The sequence below is a fragment of the Oncorhynchus masou genome, chromosome 32 (assembly GCF_036934945.1).
Source record: "Oncorhynchus masou masou isolate Uvic2021 chromosome 32, UVic_Omas_1.1, whole genome shotgun sequence".
Classification (NCBI taxonomy): domain Eukaryota; kingdom Metazoa; phylum Chordata; class Actinopteri; order Salmoniformes; family Salmonidae; genus Oncorhynchus; species Oncorhynchus masou.
The window spans coordinates 12,921,357-12,942,140 of NC_088243.1; the positions used below are offsets into that span (position 1 = coordinate 12,921,357).

Genomic DNA, 20,784 nt, shown 5'->3' on the forward strand with positions numbered 1-20,784 from the left:
TCCAGACCTGTGTTTCTGGCTTAAATCTGTCGCGGGAAGCTGTTTTGCACAACCTCTCTATTGAGTTCTCATAAAAGTGGGTCAATGCTACACAGCTATAGCTGGAGCTGGACTCATACTCACACACACGCACGCACACACACACACACACGTACACACACTAGCATACATACATACAGGCGCACACACACACACACGCTCACACACCTGGAGGAAAGAAAATAAAATAGTGGAGGAGTTGAATGGATGGATGGGAAGATCTGTGGCTCCAGGAGGAAGAGAGGAGATACCAGCAGCTTCCTGCCTGGCTGGCTGGGACACAGTGGGATGGAGAGAGGAAGACCACAGACATCACAGATAATCCTTTCATGGCCTGCACAGCTCTTTCAAAGACACACACGCACACACACACACACACACACACACACACACACACACACACACTGTCATCACTATGGAGATGGAGGTTCTAGAACGATGTGGTGGAACTGGAAATAGGCCATAAAGGAAGTGAGAAGAGAGACAGGAAGTGGAGGGACAGTTTCTTCACAGTCCCCCTCCAAAATAAACTGAGATTGAAAACGTAGTACTATATCACTCTACACTAAAAGCTGCCCAGCCCAAGTCCCCTTCACACTAATAAAAGCCATCTGCTGCTTTTGAGCAGGTTGAAACACTTTGTAGTTCTATAATGGAGACACTGCCAAACAACATCTACAGTACAGTACTCTAGCTATACTATGGACTCTCTTCCCCCACATCTATACTCTTTACCATCATAAGCCTGATGCGTTCATATGCCATCCAGATGTTGATAGCGACTAGTGAGGAGGAAAATAAAAGGGTTTGAGGGCTGCCAGAGGTGTCTTATATGGGAGCAATTATTATTGAATGGATATAACATAACACATGAGGTCAGTCCTTCTTTCCACGAGATACAGAACCTGATCTATATTAGAACCTAATCCCTGTAGTTAAATTGACCGGTACAAAAGTCAACACAGTGGTTCAGGACATTCCAGTGTGTTCTTTCATCTTATGATCTTCTGGCTGTTTGAGGGGCTCTCCAACCTCATGGTGGATGGTAAATGATTTGGTGATGTATGGTATATTTGCTAACAGTGCCATCCCTCATCATATCCTGTAGCTGAGTGTGGCAGTACCTGTTTACACTACATGTAAATCAATATTGTCCTTCATCTACGTTTATCAGTCTGGGTAGACACCTATCTCTTTCATACACATTGTACTGTATGGACAGTGAGCTCGGGGTATGGAGCTCTCTCTCATATGCCCTACTGTAGGAGCCACGAATATGGGGAGAGGTGGAGGCCAGACACCAGCTGATATTTAAACACAAAACTCTGAAGAGGCCTTTGTCTTTGATGAAATGAGAAATAGTAGAGGGGTAAAGAAAGAGAAAGGTGTGATGTCGGAGGACAAGTTTTCAATCTGATAGGTCCTGGAAGGTCCTGGAAAAGATAGAAGCAGAGTGGGATGAAGAAAAGGAAACAGAATCTGAGGATTAGGTAGCCAGGCAATATCTGGCATATGCATACATGGGTCACATACAGACATGCAGTGGAGACAGACATACAGACACTGGAGAGAGACAGACAGACAGACAGACAGACAGACAGACAGACAGACAGGCATTGGAGACAGACAGACAGACACTGGACACAGGCAGGCAGACAGACAGACAGGCATTGGAGACAGACAGACAGACAGACAGACAGATACTGGAGACAGACAGACAGACAGACAGACAGACAGACAGACAGACAGACAGACAGACAGACAGACAGACAGACAGACAGACAATCAGGCATTTGTGACAGACAGACAGACAGACAGACAGACAATCAGGCATTTGTGACAGACAGACAGACAGGCATTGGAGACAGACAGACACTGGACACAGGCAGGCAGACGACAGACAGGCATTGGAGACAGACAGACAGACACTGGACACAGGCAGGCAGACAGACAGACAGGCATTGGAGACAGACAGACAGACAGACAGATACTGGAGACAGACAGACAGACAGACAGACAGACAGACAGACAGACAGACAGACAGACAGACAGACAATCAGGCATTTGTGACAGACAGACAGACAGACAATCAGGCATTTGTGACAGACAGACAGACAGGCATTGGAGACAGACAGACAGACACTGGACACAGGCAGGCAGACAGGCATTGGAGACAGACAGACAGACAGACAGACAGATACTGGAGACAGACAGACAGACAGACAGACAGACAGACAGACAGACAGACAATCAGGCATTTGTGACAGACAGACAGGCAGACAGACAATCAGGCATTTGTGACAGACAGACAGACAGACAGACAGGCATTGGAGACAGACAGACAGACACTGGACACAGGCAGGCAGACAGACAGACAGACAGACAGATACTGGAGACAGAGACAGACAGACAGACAGACAGACAGACAGTGGAGACAGAGAGGCAGGCAGACAGGCATTGGAGACAGACAGACAGACAGACGTGACAGACAGTAGATACAGACAGACAGACAGTCAGACAGAGAGTGGAGACAGGCAGGCAGGCAGACAGCCAGTCAGGCAGACAGTGGAGACAAATATTGTCAATTTAATGCTTTCACTTCTGCAACGCTTTCACTGTTTTGGTTAATTAAATAAAACTAAGAAAAGTCCCCCATCCATGATACTGAGAGATGTGACCACAGATACAGATCCCACAACCATGTGTTTGTATTGAAACTGATGAACTTATTCCACTCTGCCTGTGCGTGTTGGGGCCAAATTTGGTCTCGTAACCAAATTCTAATCAAATAGAAACAGACAGACAGACATATGGACGGACAGACAAAACAGGCTGCCATGTACTGTGTCCAAACAGTGTGAATGGCCTGGATAACATCATTGACTCCTCCGAGCCACCTGACCGTCCGTCTCTCCCTCCACAACAACAGCCTTCTTCACTGTAGAGAAAAGAGGAAGGGAAAGAAGAAGTAGACAGACATGACAACACTCTGAAAGGAAGTGAGACTGGGCCAGAGAAGCATCTGCTGTATATCCTTTAGTTTAACTTCACACACACACACACACCCCTCCAATGGGTCACAACACAAGCCAAACACACACACACAAAGAGACACCCAGAAATGGGCACACACACAGACACACACAGAGAAGCAAAAAATATAATAGGCTACTCTCCATATCTGATTTGCTATCGTCATTTAGCCACAGAGTCCCACAGAATTATAAACAGGAATGACACAAATCAGTGTTTTCTTTTCACCCATGAGAGTGAGAGAAAAGGAAGGAGAGAGAAAGAGGGAGAGAAAAAGCGAGAGAGAAAAGCCCCTGCTGACATTTCCCCAGCTATCCAGGGGCTCTCTCTGTCTTGGCAAGGGGAGAAAGAGTGGTAGAATGAAAGAGCCCATTCACCACCAACCGTTCATGGATGCTAATCAAGTTCATTAGCAGTCAGTTTGGCTACGAGGTCTGCTGCAGTGAACTGTTCAAACTAGGGCATCGGTCACATTTTATCACTTAGACTTGTTACTTAAATGGTCCAGGCTTGTGTGATTTCTCTCCCTTCCCTCTTTGTCATGGTTCATTATCTATAAACACTTTTCTTGGTCCCAAACACTTGGTTTGGTTTGGCCCATTAACTCCTAATAATACAGATTCCCTGTCATTAATGTTGAGGAAAGCCAAACCCACACCCCAGCTGTAGAACCTGAATCATGGAACTCCTGCAGCTTTCTCTCCCCAGAATGCTTTTCTGCTGCTCATTTCACCATGATACACATACTGTGTATACAGACACTACACTCTGTACCATATCCAGGGACTGATTGCAACTTCTGGAACAATTGTCTTCCCAGCTTGGTCAGACATACTCACACAATCACCTATATTGTGTCTACACACACAGAGGTACTGAAAACACTCAGATTCCTCCCCGCCACCCACCTTAACCACAGTGGATTTTAAACACTTTCACAGCACAAAACTGTTGAGAAATTAACAGTTCTGGCTGGACTTCACCACTTTAAATCCATTTGATTTTCTATGTCAAGAAACACCACGTATAGTTCACTTTACACCCCCATAGGAACCGACACACACTCCTACAAACTCACATATGTCAAATGGTGGAACATGTAAAACGTTCTTTAGATCTGGGTTGACTGGACAAAGTGAAGTAAAGGCAGACAACAGTTTAAAATGAATTATTTAATAGGACACAGCTTTGTCGGTAACATCTTAGAAGTTTGAGTCAAATTTCTTTAGTCAACAAAAATTAAAAATAATAAATACCAAACACAAAGGACAGGAAGTGGTGCAGCCCAGGAGGCAGGCATCCATTGACCTTTCACAATTCATCTCAAACATCTCCTTAGTTACCATGTGTCTCACCAATATGCTGTCTACCACCGGTAATCCACCATGAAACACTCACTGTGTGTGGCTTCCTAGAACACACTATAAAACAGGGGTTTAAATACACACAGAAGTCAGATGATCATCAATTAGCCAATGGGAGCTCTTGGTTGACGGCGCAGGCAATTAGTCACACCTGTGACACCAGTCTTGTTCCTGTATTCCTTACTACAATACTGTATCCCTTACTACAATACTACAATACTGGGAGACTAAATGACTTGTGAAAGACCCTGTTGACCCAGGGTCTTTTGTGTGTGTGTGTGTGTGTGTGTGTGTGTGTGTGGTAGGAATAGTGAAAGAAGTGAGACAGCCATAAGGATGTAGTGAATATAGAAAGGTTTATAGGATGTGAGAAGTAGCTGAGGTGTGTTAACTATGTTGTGTTAGCTGAGGTGTGTTAGCTGTGTTGTGTTAGCTGTGTTGTGTTAGCTGTGTTGTGTTAGCTGCGTTATGTTAGCTGAGGTGTGTTAGCTGCGTTGTGTTAGCTGAGGTGTGTTAGCTGAGGTGTGTTAGCTGTGTTGTGTTAGCTGAGGTGTGTTAGCTGTATTGTGTTAGCTGAGGTGTGTTAGCTGTGTTGTGTTAGCTGTGTTGTGTTAGCTGTGTTGTGTTAGCTGAGGTGTGTTAGCTGCGTTGTGTTAGCTGAGGTGTGTTAGCTGAGGTGTGTTAGCTGTGTTGTGTTAGCTGAGGTGTGTTAGCTGTGTTGTGTTAGCTGAGGTGTGTTAGCTGTGTTGTGTTAGCTGTGTTGTGTTAGCTGAGGTGTGTTAGCTGTGTTGTGTTAGCTGTGTTGTGTTAGCTGAGGTGTGTTAGCTGTGGTGTGTTAGCTGTGTTGTGTTAGCTGAGGTGTGTTAGCTGTGTTGTGTTAGCTGAGGTGTGTTAGCTGTGTTGTGTTAGCTGAGGTGTGTTAGCTGCGTTAGCTGAGGTGTGTTAGCTGAGGTGTGTTAGCTGTGTTGTGTTAGCTGAGGTGTGTTAGCTGTGTTATGTTAGCTGTGTTGTGTTAGCTGTGTTGTGTTAGCTGAGGTGTGTTAGCTGTGTTGTGTTAGCTGTGTTGTGTTAGCTGAGGTGTGTTAGCCGTGTTGTGTTAGCTAAGGTGTGTTAGCTGTGTTGTGTTAGCTGTGTTGTGTTAGCTGAGGTGTGTTAGCTGCGTTGTGTTAGCTGAGGTGTGTTAGCTGTGTTGTGTTAGCTGTGTTGTGTTAGCTGAGGTGTGTTAGCTGCGTTGTGTTAGCTGAGGTGTGTTAGCTGTGTTGTGTTAGCTGTGTTGTGTTAGCTGAGGTGTGTTAGCTGCGTTAGCTGAGGTGTGTTAGCTGAGGTGTTAGCTGTGTTGTGTTAGCTGAGGTGTGTTAGCTGTGTTGTGTTAGCTGAGGTGTGTTAGCTGTGTTGTGTTAGCTGTGTTGTGTTAGCTGAGGTGTGTTAGCTGCGTTAGCTGAGGTGTGTTAGCTGAGGTGTGTTAGCTGTGTTGTGTTAGCTGAGGTGTGTTAGCTGTGTTGTGTTAGCTGTGTTGTGTTAGCTGAGGTGTGTTAGCTGTGTTGTGTTAGCTGTGTTGTGTTAGCTGTGTTGTGTTAGCTGAGGTGTGTTAGCCGTGTTGTGTTAGCTAAGGTGTGTTAGCTGTGTTGTGTTAGCTGTGTTGTGTTAGCTGTGTTGTGTTAGCTGAGGTGTGTTAGCTGCGTTGTGTTAGCTGAGGTGTGTTAGCTGTGTTGTGTTAGCTGTGTTGTGTTAGCTGTGTTGTGTTAGCTGAGGTGTGTTAGCTGCGTTGTGTTAGCTGAGGTGTGTTAGCTGTGTTGTGTTAGCTGTGTTGTGTTAGCTGAGGTGTGTTAGCAGCGTTAGCTGAGGTGTGTTAGCTGAGGTGTTAGCTGTGTTGTGTTAGCTGTGTTGTGTTAGCTGTGTTGTGTTAGCTGAGGTGTGTTAGCCGTGTTGTGTTAGCTAAGGTGTGTTAGCTGTGTTGTGTTAGCTGTGTTGTGTTAGCTGAGGTGTGTTAGCTGCGTTGTGTTAGCTGTGTTGTGTTAGCTGTGTTGTGTTAGCTGAGGTGTGTTAGCTGAGGTGTGTTAGCTGTGTTGTGTTAGCTGAGGTGTGTTAGCTGAGGTGTGTTAGCTGAGGTGTGTTAGCTGTGTTGTGTTAGCTGTGTTGTGTTAGCTGAGGTGTGTTAGCTGTGTTGTGTTAGCTGAGGTGCATTTTGTGAGGGGAGAGTAACCAGCCTGCAGACACCAGACCAGATCACCTACAACTGTCCTCTCCTCTGGGAACTTCTACTGCACCCTGGTGAGACTGGACACGCTCAGTGAATGACCCTTACCTAATGCATCATCGCTTGACTGTTGCCTCGGAGAAGCTCTTTGAAGGCCTGTGTAGGGATGGTTAAGGAAGTATTAGTTTTGGCCTCAGAGAGATTCAGAGAAGATCTTTGGTTTGTCCTTTTGAAGAGCGCCTGCAGAAGTAGTGCCACCACAGACAGACGGACAGAGGGAGACCCACGAAACGCAGACACACCAGAGGGATCATTCCAGATCCAAGGAGAAGTTCCACACACACACACACACACACACACACACACACACACACACACACACACTAGCAAGATCAAATCAAATCAAATGTATTTGTCACATACACATGGTTAGCAGATGTTAATGCGAGTGTAGCGGGTGTTTTCTGGGCTGTAGAATAGAATGTGTGGGAATTGTGACTTAGCTGTGTGTGTGTGTGTGTGTGTGTGTGTGTGTGTGTGTGTGTGTGTGTGTGTGTGTGTGTGTGTGTGTGTGTGTGTGTGTGTGTGTGTGTGTGTGTGTGTGTGTGTGTGTGTGTGTGTGTGCGTGTGCGTGCGTGTTGTGGGTGACAGACTGGGACCGTCTGGGCTACCGGGTCATCTTCCACTGGGCTGCTTTGATGTCTCCTCTTGGAACGCACAACAGTTGGTCCCTCTCTGCCCCTCCACCGTAACACTAGCAGACCACCCAGACCATCAGGAATGTCCTGCCAGGCTTAGGTTTTCATAGGAATGTGTCTCCCTCTGCCAGGCTCATCAGTGCCAGATCCCAGCCCATCTGTACCCCTCTTAACCTGGGACACCCCACAGCGATCGCTGTCGCTGAGTGTGGTGTACAACAATATGTGTTGGGGGTGTACAACGATCAGTGTATTTGTGTGGTGTACAGTGATCAGTGTGTGTGTGTGTGGTGTACAGTGTGTTTGCGTGGTGTACGGTAATCAGTGTGTGGTATACAGTGATCAGTGTGTGTGTGTGTGGTATACAGTGTGTTTGCGTGGTGTACGGTAATCAGTGTGTGGTATACAGTGATCAGTGTGTGTGGTGTACAGTGTGTGTGTGGTGTACAGGGATCAGTGTGTGTGTGGTGTACAGTGTGTTTGTGTGGTGTACAGTGATCAGTGTGTGTGTGGTGTACAGTGTGTTTGCGTGGTGTACGGTAATCAGTGTGTGGTATACAGTGATCAGTGTGTGTGGTGTACAGTGTGTGTGTGTGGTGTACATGGATCAGTGTGTGTGTGGTGTACAGTGTGTTTGTGTGGTGTACAGGGATCAGTGTGTGTGTGGTGTACAGTGTGTTTGTGTGGTGTACAGGGATCAGTGTGTGGTGTACAGTGATCAGTGTGTGTGGTGTACAGTGTGTGTGTGGTGTACAGGGATCAGTGTGTGTGTGTGGTGTACAGTGTGTTTGTGTGGTGTACTGGGATCAGTGTGTGTGTGGTGTACAGTGTGTTTGTGTGGTGTACAGGGATCAGTGTGTGGTGTACAGTGATCAGTGTGTGTGGTGTACAGTGTGTGTGTGGTGTACAGGGATCAGTGTGTGTGTGTGGTGTACAGTGTGTTTGTGTGGTGTACTGGGATCAGTGTGTGTGTGTGTGTGTGGTTTACAGTGTGTTTGCATGGTGTACTGGGATCAGTGTGTGTGTGTGTGTGTGTGTGGTGTACAGTGTGTGTGTGTGGTGTACAGTGTGTTTGTGTGGTGTACAGTGTGTTTGTGTGGTGTACAGGGATCAGTGTGTGTGTGTGTGGGGATCAGTGTGTTTGCGTGGTGTACGGGGATCAGTGTGTGTGTGTGGTGTACAGTGTGTTTGTGTGGTGTACAGTGTGTTTGTGTGGTGTACAGGGATCAGTGTGTGTGTGTGTGGGGATCAGTGTGTTTGCGTGGTGTACGGGGATCAGTGTGTGTGTGTGGTGTGTTTGTGTGGTGTACAGTGTGTTTGTGTGGTGTACGGGGATCAGTGTGTGTGTGTGGTGATCAGTGTGTGTGTGTGTGTGTGGGGGGATCAGTGTGTTGCCTGGCTTATATATTATGTGTCTGTGTTGTAAGTTAATACATATTATCAAGTCGAACATGACAATAATTCATAGAGTACATACTGATGTCCTCATCCTTCATGTCAGGGGTCGGCAACCCTGGTCCTTTTGCTGGGGATTTAACTGACCTGGAAGACCACGTGTGTTGAATTTAGGCAATCACTGAACTGATCAATTAGCTCGGTTGGTCAGGTGTGGTGCCGAGTTGGAACAACATCCTGCAGGACCTGTGGCACTCCAGGAGGGATTGCCTTCACCACAGCAGCTTAACTACCACTGCTTGACAGTGATGTCTACCGGAGCCTTCAAGCCAAACGCTACAGAGTCAACCCCTGCCGGTTCTTCATCCTATAGTCTGAATGAGACCCTGTCCTGCCTGCCTGGCGTCTTCTGGGATAGACAGAGTCCTGTGACTGTCTACCTGCCTGCCTGGCATCCTCTGGAATGGACAGAGTCGCCTGCTTGCTTGCCTGCTTGCCTGCCTGCCTGCCTGGCATCTTCTGGAATGGACAGAGTCGCCTGCTTGCTTGCCTGCTTGCCTGCCTGCCTGCCTGCCTGCCTGGCATCCTCTGGAATGGACAGAGTCGCCTGCTTGCTTGCCTGCCTGCCTGCCTGGCATCCTCTGGAATGGACAGAGTCGCCTGCCTGCCTGCCTGGCATCCTCTGGAATGGACAGAGTCACCTGCCTGCCTGCCTGCCTGCCTGCCTGCCTGCCTGCCTGCCTGGCATCCTCTGGAATGGACAGAGTCGCCTGCCTGCCTGCCTGCCTGGCATCTTCTGGAATGGACAGAGTCGCCTGCCTGCCTGCCTGCCTGCCGGCCTGCCTGCCTGGCATCTTCTGGGATAGACAGAGTCCTGTGACTGCCTGTGTGTCTGGAGAGGGAGGATAGGACAGAGTATAAAACCACTTCCTGACCCCGTGGAGGCTGGGACATTAAGACTGCTGTGTGAACGCACACACCTTTCTTTCTTTCTTTCTTTCTTTCTTTCTTTCTCTCTGTCTTTCTTTTCAACTCCCAGTCATCCTAATACCACAGTCATCCTAATACCACAGTCATCCTAATACCACAGTCATCCTAATACCACAGTCATCCTAATAACAGCAAGTGCAGGTCTGCGTACGTCCGTCTGTCCGTCCGTCCGTCCTTGCTCTTTATCTGGCACCTATGGGTTGATGTGGCTATGTGTCACCAAGTCATACTCAGTGTTCTCTGCAACGTTGACTAATGTCACACACTTGACTCACCTCAGTGTTACATCAGGACTTACGCACACACACACACACACACACACACACACACACACACACGTGTGTTGAATGATGTTAACACCAGCATTTACAGTACAGTATGTTGTTCTATGTTTTGTCAATGCCAGCAGGTATACCTTTTATAGAGCTAGTCATTACCTCAACAAAACATTACCTCATCAAAACATTACCCAACAAACCACAGAGAAAGTGAGGGGGAGGAAAAAAGCATGAGTCTGGTTTTTGGGAGTGATTCCTGATAGCTTTTTCCACCAAGGCTTCCAACCAACTGCTTTCTCTCTCTTACTGTGCAAAACGTGAGATAAGTTATGCTTCATTATACCCTTAGCTTTTTTCCTATGTTTCCTGTCAGAAAAGATGTAAAAACAAGCATCCTATAAGAGTTTTCCCCTCACAACTAATGTTCCGTAATTGGCGCTTTAAAACCTTTTACAATAAACCTCACTCCCTGGCAGGGACACAACACTGGCTGGCTGGTTGGGGCTTGAAACTGAGTCAATGGGCGCATTATGTTCTCCTGCGGTGCTGTGGCCAGCCAGGCCCTATAACCAGGTCATATAGCCAGGCCCTATAACCAGGTCCTATAGCCAGGCCCTATAGCCAGGTCCTATAACCAGGTCCTATAGCCAGGCCCTATAGCCAGGTCCTATAACCAGGTCCTATAGCCAGGCCCTATAACCAGGTCCTATAGCCAGGCCCTATAACCAGGTCCTATAACCAGGCCCTATAGCCAGGCCCTATAACCAGGCCCTATAGCCAGGCCCTATAGCCAGGTCCTATAACCAGGTTCTATAGACAGGTCCTATAACCAGGTCCTATAACCAGGCCCTATAACCAGGCCCTACAGCCAGGCCTTATAGCCAGGTCCTATAGCCAGGCCCTATAACCAGGCCCTATAACCAGGCCCTACAGCCAGGCCCTACAGCCAGGTCCTATAGTCAGGTCCTATAACCAGGCCCTATAGCCAGGTCCTATAACCAGGCCCTATAGCCAGGTCCTATAGCCAGGTCCTATAGCCAAGTCCTATAGCCAGGCCCTATAGCCAGGTCCTATAGCCAGGTCATATAGCCAGGCCCTATAACCAGGTCCTATAACCAGGTCCTATAACCAGGTCCTATAGCCAGGTCCTATAACCAGGTCCTATAACCAGGTCCTATAACCAGGTCCTATAGCCAGGTCCTATAACCAGGCATTATAGCCAGGCCTTATAGCCAGTTCCTATAACCAGGTCCTATAACCAGGTCCTATAACCAGGCCCTATAACAGTGTGATGTGTCACCAGTTAGGGTAAATAGCACAGTGGGAAGGGCCCATCATGATTAGTTGATGGATGTGGATTAGGAGTATTAGGCCTGTTCTCTCTCTCTGTATGTAGGTTTGGCACTGATACAAACACTACAAATCTCACAGATTTCAAATCTCACTGGTCACATCATCATGCCTTTATATCGATATCCTGGTATCCACAAAATGAGAGAGAGCGAGTGGGATAGCTGGCAGCCATAGTTTGTTTACACAAACCAAGCTGAGCTCCACAGCCAACATCAACATCAGTTACACAAAACAGATGCTGTTTCTCCCTTTAAATGATGCTCTTACTTTACTATTTCACCCTCCTTATAGACAGCCACAGGCTTGCATCCCAAATGGCACCCTTTTCCCTAAATAGTGCACTACTTCAGACCAGAGCCCTATGGGATCAGAGATTACTTCAAGAAAAGGGAGAAAGGAAAGGACATATTTGTAACAAATCTGAACAAGGCCCGAGAACCCCACAGGGTTGGATCAGACTTTGATTGGAGTGAGAGGATGTTTTTTTATAAGTAGAGACGTTTCTCCCCCTAGGATATAACTGAAGAATGACAGCTCAACATTGGCCTGGTTCCAATAACATTTTGTCCACACTGGCCCTATTCCAATCTAATTACATGGGATGCGTCCCAAATGGCACCCTACTCTCTACATAGTACACCACTTTTGACCAGTCCTATGTGGCGCATGCTATTTGGGACGTATCCTACATCTCTATCACACTTCTGTCACATCAGACTTTCCTGTAAATAAACCCAGTCTCTTCCCGTTGGCACTCAGTTTCTCTACTGGGATTCTATACAAGCACATGACCCTCAGCCGGTCTACTGGGATACTATACAAGCACATGACCCTCAGCCGGTCTACTGGGATACTATACAAGCACATGACCCTCAGCCGGTCTACTGGGATACTATACAAGCACATGACCCTCAGCCGGTCTACTGGGATACTATACAAGCACATGACCCTCAGTCGGTCTACTGGGATACTATACAAGCACATGACCCTCAGCCGGTCTACTGGGATACTATACACCCACACGGCTCTCAGTCAGTCTACTGAGATACTATACAACCACACGGCTCTCAGCCGGGCTACTGGCATACTATACACGCACATGACCCCCAGCCGGTCTACTGGGATACTATACACCCACACGGCTCTCAGCCGGTCTACTGAGATACTATACAACCACACGGCTCTCAGCCGGTCTACTGAGATACTATACAACCACATGGCTCTCAGCCGGTCTACTGAGATACTATACAACCACACGGCTCTCAGTCAGTCTACTGAGATACTATACAACCACACGGCTCTCAGCCGGTTTACTATACAACCACACGGCTCTCAGCCGGTTTACTTGGCTACTATACACCCACACGGCTCTCAGCCGGTTTACTATACAACCACACGGCTCTCAGTCAGTCTACTTGGCTACTATACAACCACACGGCTCTCAGCCGGTTTACTATACAACCACACGGCTCTCAGCCAGTCTACTTGGCTACTATACAACCACACGGCTCTCAGCCGGTCTACTTGGCTACTATACAACCACACGGCTCTCAGCCGGTCTACTTGGCTACTATACAACCACACGGCTCTCAGCCGGTCTACTTGGCTACTATACAACCACACGGCTCTCAGCCGGTTTACTATACAACCACACGGCTCTCAGCCGGTCTACTTGGCTACTATACAACCACACGGCTCTCAGCCGGTCTACTTGGCTACTATACAACCACACGGCTCTCAGCCGGTTTACTATACAACCACACGGCTCTCAGCCGGTCTACTTGGCTACTATACAACCACACGGCTCTCAGTCGGTTTACTACACATCCACACGGCTCTCAGCCGGTCTACTTGGCTACTATACAACCACACGGCTCTCAGCCGGTTTACTATACAACCACACGGCTCTCAGCCGGTCTACTTGGCTACTATACAACCACACGGCTCTCAGCCGGTCTACTTGGCTACTATACAACCACACGGCTCTCAGCCGGTTTACTATACAACCACACGGCTCTCAGCCGGTCTACTTGGCTACTATACAACCACACGGCTCTCAGCCGGTCTACTTGGCTACTATACAACCACACGGCCCTCAGCCGGTCTACTGAGATACTATACACCCACACGGCCCTCAGCCGGTCTACTGAGATACTATACACCCACACGGCCCTCAGCCGGTCTACTGGGATACTATACATGCACACGGCCCCCAGCCGGTCTACTGGGATACTATACACCCACACGGCTCTCAGCCAGTCTACTGAGATACTATACACCCACACGGCTCTCAGCCAGTCTACTGAGATACTATACAACCACACGGCTCTCAGCCGGTTTACTATACACCCACACGGCCCTCAGCCGGTCTACTGGGATACTATACACCCACACGGCCCTCAGCCGGTCTACTGGGATACTATACATGCACACGGCCCCCAGCCGGTCTACTGGGATACTATACACCCACACGGCTCTCAGTCGGTCTACTGAGATACTATACACCCACACGGCCCTCAGCCGGTCTACTGAGATACTATACACCCACACGGCCCTCAGCCGGTCTACTGAGATACTATACACCCACACGGCCCTCAGCCGGTCTACTGAGATACTATACACCCACACGGCCCTCAGCCGGTCTACTGGGATACTATACACCCACACGGCCCTCAGCCGGTCTACTGAGATACTATACACCCACACGGCCCTCAGCCGGTCTACTGAGATACTATACACCCACACGGCCCTCAGCCGGTCTACTGGGATACTATACATGCACACGGCCCCCAGCCGGTCTACTGGGATACTATACACCCACACGGCTCTCAGCCGGTCTACTGAGATACTATACACCCACACGGCCCTCAGCCGGTCTACTGGGATACTATACATGCACACGGCCCCCAGCCGGTCTACTGAGATACTATACAACCACACGGCTCTCAGCCGGTTTACTATACACCCACACGGCTCTCAGCCGGTCTACTGGGATACTATACATGCACACGGCCCCCAGCCGGTCTACTGGGATGCTATACACCCACACGGCTCTCAGCCGGTTTACTATACACCCACACGGCCCTCAGCCGGTCTACTGGGATACTATACACCCACACGGCTCTCAGCCGGTTTACTGGGATACTATACACCCACACGGCCCTCAGCCGGTCTACTGGGATACTATACACCCACACGGCCCTCAGCCGGTCTACTGGGATACTATACACCCACACGGCTCTCAGCCGGTTTACTGGGAGACTATACACCCACACGGCCCTCAGCCGGTCTACTGGGATACTATACACCCACACGGCCCTCAGCCGGTCTACTGGGATACTATACACCCACACGGCCCTCAGCCGGTCTACTGGGATACTATACACCCACACGGCCCTCAGCCGGTCTACTGAGATACTATACACCCACACGGCTCTCAGCCGGTTTACTGGGATACTATACACCCACACGGCTCTCAGCCGGTTTACTGGGATACTATACATGCACACGGCCCCCAGCCGGTCTACTGAGATACTATACAACCACACGGCTCTCAGCCGGTTTACTATACACCCACACGGCCCTCAGCCGGTCTACTGGGATACTATACATGCACACGGCCCCCAGCCGGTCTACTGGGATACTATACATGCACACGGCCCCCAGCAGGTCTACTGGGATACTATACATGCACACGGCCCCCAGCCGGTCTACTGGGATACTATACATGCACACGGCCCTCAGCCGGTCTACTGGGATACTATACATGCACACGGCCCCCAGCAGGTCTACTGGGATACTATACATGCACACGGCCCCCAGCCGGTCTACTGGGATACTATACACCCACACGGCTCTCAGCCGGTCTACTGAGATACTATACACCCACACGGCCCTCAGCCGGTCTACTGGGATACTATACATGCACACGGCCCCCAGCCGGTCTACTGGGATACTATACATGCACACGTTCCCCAGTAGGTCTACTGGGATACTATACATGCACACGGCCCCCAGCCGGTCTACTGGGATACTATACATGCACACGGCCCTCAGCCGGTCTACTGGGATACTATACATGCACACGGCCCCCAGCAGGTCTACTGGGATACTATACATGCACACGGCCCCCAGCCGGTCTACTGGGATACTATACACCCACACGGCTCTCAGCCGGTCTACTGAGATACTATACACCCACACGGCTCTCAGCCGGTTTACTGGGATACTATACACCCACACGGCTCTCAGCCGGTTTACTATACACCCACACGGCCCTCAGCCGGTCTACTGGGATACTATACATGCACACGGCCCCCAGCCGGTCTACTGAGATACTATACAACCACACGGCTCTCAGCCGGTTTACTATACACCCGCACGGCCCTCAGCCGGTCTACTGGGATACTATACATGCACACGGCCCCCAGCCAGTCTACTGGGATACTATACATGCACACGGCCCCCAGCAGGTCTACTGGGATACTATACATGCACACGGCCCCCAGCCGGTCTACTGGGATACTATACGTGCACACGGCCCTCAGCCAGTCTACTGGGATACTATACATGCACACGGCCCCCAGCAGGTCTACTGGGATACTATACATGCACACGGCCCCCAGCCGGTCTACTGGGATACTATACACCCACACGGCTCTCAGCCGGTCTACTGAGATACTATACACCCACACGGCCCTCAGCCGGTCTACTGGGATACTATACATGCACATGGCCCTCAGCCGGTCTACTGAGATACTATACACGCACATGGCCCTCAGCCGGTCTACTGAGATACTGTACACCCACACGGCCCTCAGCCGGTCTACTGAGATACTATACACCCACACGGCTCTCAGTCAGTCTACTGAGATACTATACACCCACACGGCTCTCAGTCAGTCTACTGAGATACTATACACCCACACGGCTCTCAGCCGGTCTACTGAGATACTATACACCCACACGGCTCTCAGCCGGTCTACTGAGATACTATACACCCACACGGCTCTCAGCCGGTCTACTGAGATACTATACACCCACACGGCCCTCAGCCGGTCTACTGAGATACTATACACCCACACGGCCCTCAGCCGGTCTACTGAGATACTATACAACCACACGGCTCTCAGCCGGGCTACTGAGATACTATACAACCACACGGCTCTCAGCCGGGCTACTGAGATACTAGAGCCCCTCTCCATGTGTCCCACAGAGGAAACCAAGATGTTTTTCTTGACTTTAAAATTTCAGATTTTTATACAGAGCAATTGGTTAAAAAAGCAAAGGCGTTGAATGTCTCACATATTTTCACAACCAGACGTCACACACGTGGCACACACCTGCACAAACAGCATTCCCACTGTAATTCTCCTCGTCTGACACAGGCCCAGTGCTTTAATGCTTTCCATAGTACAGTACATTCTACAAGTTGCACCAGCGTTTCCCAAACTCGATCCTTGTGACCCCAGGGGGTGCACCTTTGGGGTTTAGCACTACCCTTACAGAGAAAGATTGCAGTTTTGAAACTGCAGTAAAAGTGCAGTAATTGCAGTCGATGATGGTATTTAGGACGCAGATTTTGCAGAATAACTGCAGTTGCACTGCAGTCTAACTGCAGTTACACTGCAAAGTTACTGCTGTTAAATGTGTATTTCTTTATACTGCAATCTTTTTTCGCAAGGGTAACACTACCCAGCTGATTCAAATGATCAAAGCTGGATGATTAGCTGATTATTTGAATCAGCCGTATAGTGCTAGGGCAAAAACCAAACTGAGGACCGAGTTTGGGAAAGCCTTCCCTACTATGTCAAACACACACACCCTTAATGACATTCTGGAGTTCCTCAGGAGTCAGTGGCACACAAACACACACACACACACATAGGGGCCAGTTTAGGGCCCCCCCCTGCCAGAGGAACCGGACCGTGGATCGTCGCCGGAGGAACCAGACAGTAGATCATCGCAGCGGGCTCTGGCCTGAGAATCCCTGCAGAAGGCTGTGGACCGCAGACCGTCACTGGAGGCTCAGGACCGCCGACCGTCTCAGGAGGTTTCGGACTGTAGACCGTCTCAGAAGGTTCCGGACTGTGGACCGTCTCAAAGGTTCCGGACTGTGAACTGTCGCCAGAAGCTCTGGACTGTGGAGGCGCACTGGAGGCCTGATGCATGGGATCGGTGCAGGTGGGCCCGGGCTGATGACATGCACCTCAGGGCAAGTGCGGGGAGGAGGCACAGGATGTACTGGACTGTGAAGGCGCACTGAGACACAGTACCTATGGCCGGCGCAGGATATACTGGGCCGTGGAGGCGCACTGGAGGTCTGGAGCGTAGAGCTGGCACAACACGTCCTGGCTGGATGCTCACTTTAGCCCGGCAAGTGCGGGGTGCTGGCACAGGACTCACTGGGCTGTGAAGGCGCACTGGAGACACATTGCGTATCTCCGCAAAACATGGTGCCTGACTGGTCCCACGCTTCTCACGGCGACTGTCTTGCTCCAGACACCAAAACATCCACTCTACCTCATTACTCCCCTCAACTATCTCACAATACTCCTCACTCAGTCTATCCCAATATTCCTCTTCGCTCTCAGACTCGCTCCTCGGCTTCGCCGACCAACCTGTTTGCTCCCCCCCAAAAATTTGGGGGGCTGCCTCCCTGGCTTCCATCGTGGTCGTGAACTTCGGAGTCGCCGTTGCTCCTCCTATGCAGCCTCTGCCTGCTTCCATGGCAGTGTCTTGTCCCCTGCCATAACTTCCTCCCATATCCACGATGTCCTCCCGGGCCCAGGATCCCTGCTCCTCCTGACCACGCTGCTTGGTCCTTTGGTGGGATCTTCTGTCACGATCGTCATAATGATTGGACCAAGGCGCAGCGTGCGTAGAGTTCCACATATTTTAATTAATCAAAACTCACCAAACAAAACAAACAAGCACAAACGAAACGTGAAGCTACTGGTATGCACACAGGCAACTATCCGTAGACAAGATCCCACAAATCACAAATGGGGAGATGGCTGCCTAAATATGATCCCCAATCAGAGACAACGATAAACAGTTGTCTCTGATTGGAAACCGTACCAGGCCAACATAAACAAACTAATCACCTAGATGGCCCACCCGAGTCACTATCACGCCCCAACCAACATAGAGAATAAACAGCTTTCTATGGTCAGGGCGTGACACTCACTGTGTGTTAGTTAGCTTTTTGGTTGTAGGATCAAGCCCACTGTGTGTTAGTTAGCTATCTGGTTGTAGGATCAAGCTCACTGTGTGTTAGTTAGCTTTCTGGTTGTAGGATCAAGCTCACTGTGTGTTAGTTAGCTTTCTGGTTGTAGGATCAAGCTCGCTGTGTGTTAGCTATCCCACATGGCCTTGTCTCGCCTGGACAGACAGGCAGAACAGCCCTGGTGTTCGGAACTTACTTCCTATCAGAACCTTTCTATGACGTGAGAATGAGCTAAGCATAAGGATCCCCACTTCGAAGTAGTGGCAGTGAGAACTAGACACCAGGCCTGTGTCCCAAGTGACTCCCTAATCCCTATGTAGTGCACTACCTTTGACCAGGTCCCACAGGGCTCCGATCAAAAGAAGTGCACTATATCGGGAATAGGGTGCCATTTGGGACTAGGCTCCAGTACTGAGCCTGGTCTGTTTGGAGCCCAATGGAGCATGCAAAGACATTAAGCAGACTAGGGCCACAGGCCAGGGTGACTGACTGATATCTGGCTGGCATTAGAGCAGGGTGGCGGGTGAAGCATTAGAAGTATTGCCCAAAACCTAGTTACAATGGAAGAACCAGAGGGGAGAGGACAGATATCTATAGCAGGAGAGACATTCACACCTGCCAGGTCAGAGGACAGATATCTATAGCAGGAGAGACATTCACACCTGCCAGGTCAGAGGACAGATATCTATAGCAGGAGAGACATTCACACCTGCCAGGTCAGAGGACAGATATCTATAGCAGGAGAGACATTCACACCTGCCAGGTCAGAGGACAGATATCTATAGCAGGAGAGACATTCACACCTGCCAGGTCAGAGGACAGATATCTATAGCAGGAGAGACATTCACACCTGCCAGGTCACTCGAGATCCAAGGCGATATTCATCGTTTTGTTTTAACCCTATCCCAAACCTTAAAGGAGAGTTTGGGATTTTGACAATGAATCCCCTTTATCTACTTATCTAGCCAGTTAAGAACTAATTCTTATTTACAATAACGGCCTACCGGGGAACAGTGGGTTAACTGCCTTGTTCAGGGGCAGAACGGCAGATTTTTACCTTGACAGCTCGGAGATTCAATCCAGCAACCTTTTGGTTACTGGCCCAACGCTCAAACCACTAGGCTACCTGCCGCCCCAAAGGTACTTGACAGAGCGTGAATTATATTAATAGTTTCTGTCACGAGAGAACATGAGATCAGTTATTAAAATTTGTGATTGCTGCTTCTCCTGCGGTCCGATGGTTGGAGCAGGGGTGTGTATGTGTGTGTGTGTGTGTGTGTGTGTGTGTGTGTGTGTGTGTGTGTGTGTGTGTGTGTGTGTGTGTGCGCGCGCGCGCGCAACCTGGAGACGAAAGTAGCCGTGCTTTTAAGAGGATGGACACAAATAAGAGAACGTCAGAATAAGAGGGAGAGAGAGAGAGATAATGCACGCAGAGCATAGTTAGGCCGATACCCGCTAATTATCAAAATGCAGAAAAGAGCTGTTAAACACAACCAAATCATGAGAAAACTAAAAGATAATTACTTGACACATTGGAAAGAATTAACAAAAAGACAGAGCAAACTAGAATGCTATTTGCCCCTAAACAGAGAATACACAGTGGCAGAATACCTGACCACTCTGACTGACCCACACTTAAGGAAAGCTTTAACTATGTACAGACTCAGTGAGCATAGCCTTGCTATTGAGAAAGGCCGCCATAGGCAGACCTGGCTCTCAAGAGAAGACAGGCTATGTGCACACTGCCAACAAAATGAGGTGGAAACTGAGCTGCACTTCCTAACCTCCTGCCAAATGTATGACCATATTAGAGACACATATAACCCTCAGATTACACAGATCCACAAAGAATTCAAAAACAAATCCAATTTTGATAAACTCCCATATCTATTGGGTGAAATAGCACAGTGTGCCATCACAGCAACAATATTTGTGACCTGTTTCCACAAGAAAAGGGCAACCAGTGAAGAACAAACACCATTATAAATACAACCTATATTTATGTTTATTTATTTTCCCTTTTGTACTTTAACCATTTGCACATCGTTACAACACTGTATATAGACATATGACAATTGTAATGTCTTTATTATTTTGGAACGTCTGTGAGTGTAATGTTTACTGTTAATTTTTATTGTTTATTTAACTTTTGTATATTATCTACTTCACTTGCTTTGGCAATGTTAACATATGTTTCCCATGCCAATAA

General features: G+C 48.9%; 1 protein-coding gene across 1 annotated transcript; it reads right to left on the reverse strand.

Moving 5' to 3' along the window:
* Positions 1-13,657: 13,657 nt before the first annotated feature.
* Positions 13,658-14,242, reverse strand: LOC135526900 (uncharacterized). The gene has a single exon (XM_064955567.1). The coding sequence runs from the start codon at positions 14,240-14,242 to the stop codon at positions 13,658-13,660; it is 585 nt and encodes a 194-aa protein (XP_064811639.1).
* Between the last annotated feature and the right edge of the window lie 6,542 nt (positions 14,243-20,784).

Excerpts from the sequence above, each read along its gene's own strand:
- LOC135526900 (XM_064955567.1), bottom strand. The coding sequence starts at position 14,242 with ATGTATAGTATCCCAGTAGACCGGCTGAGGGCCGTGTGGGTGTATAGT.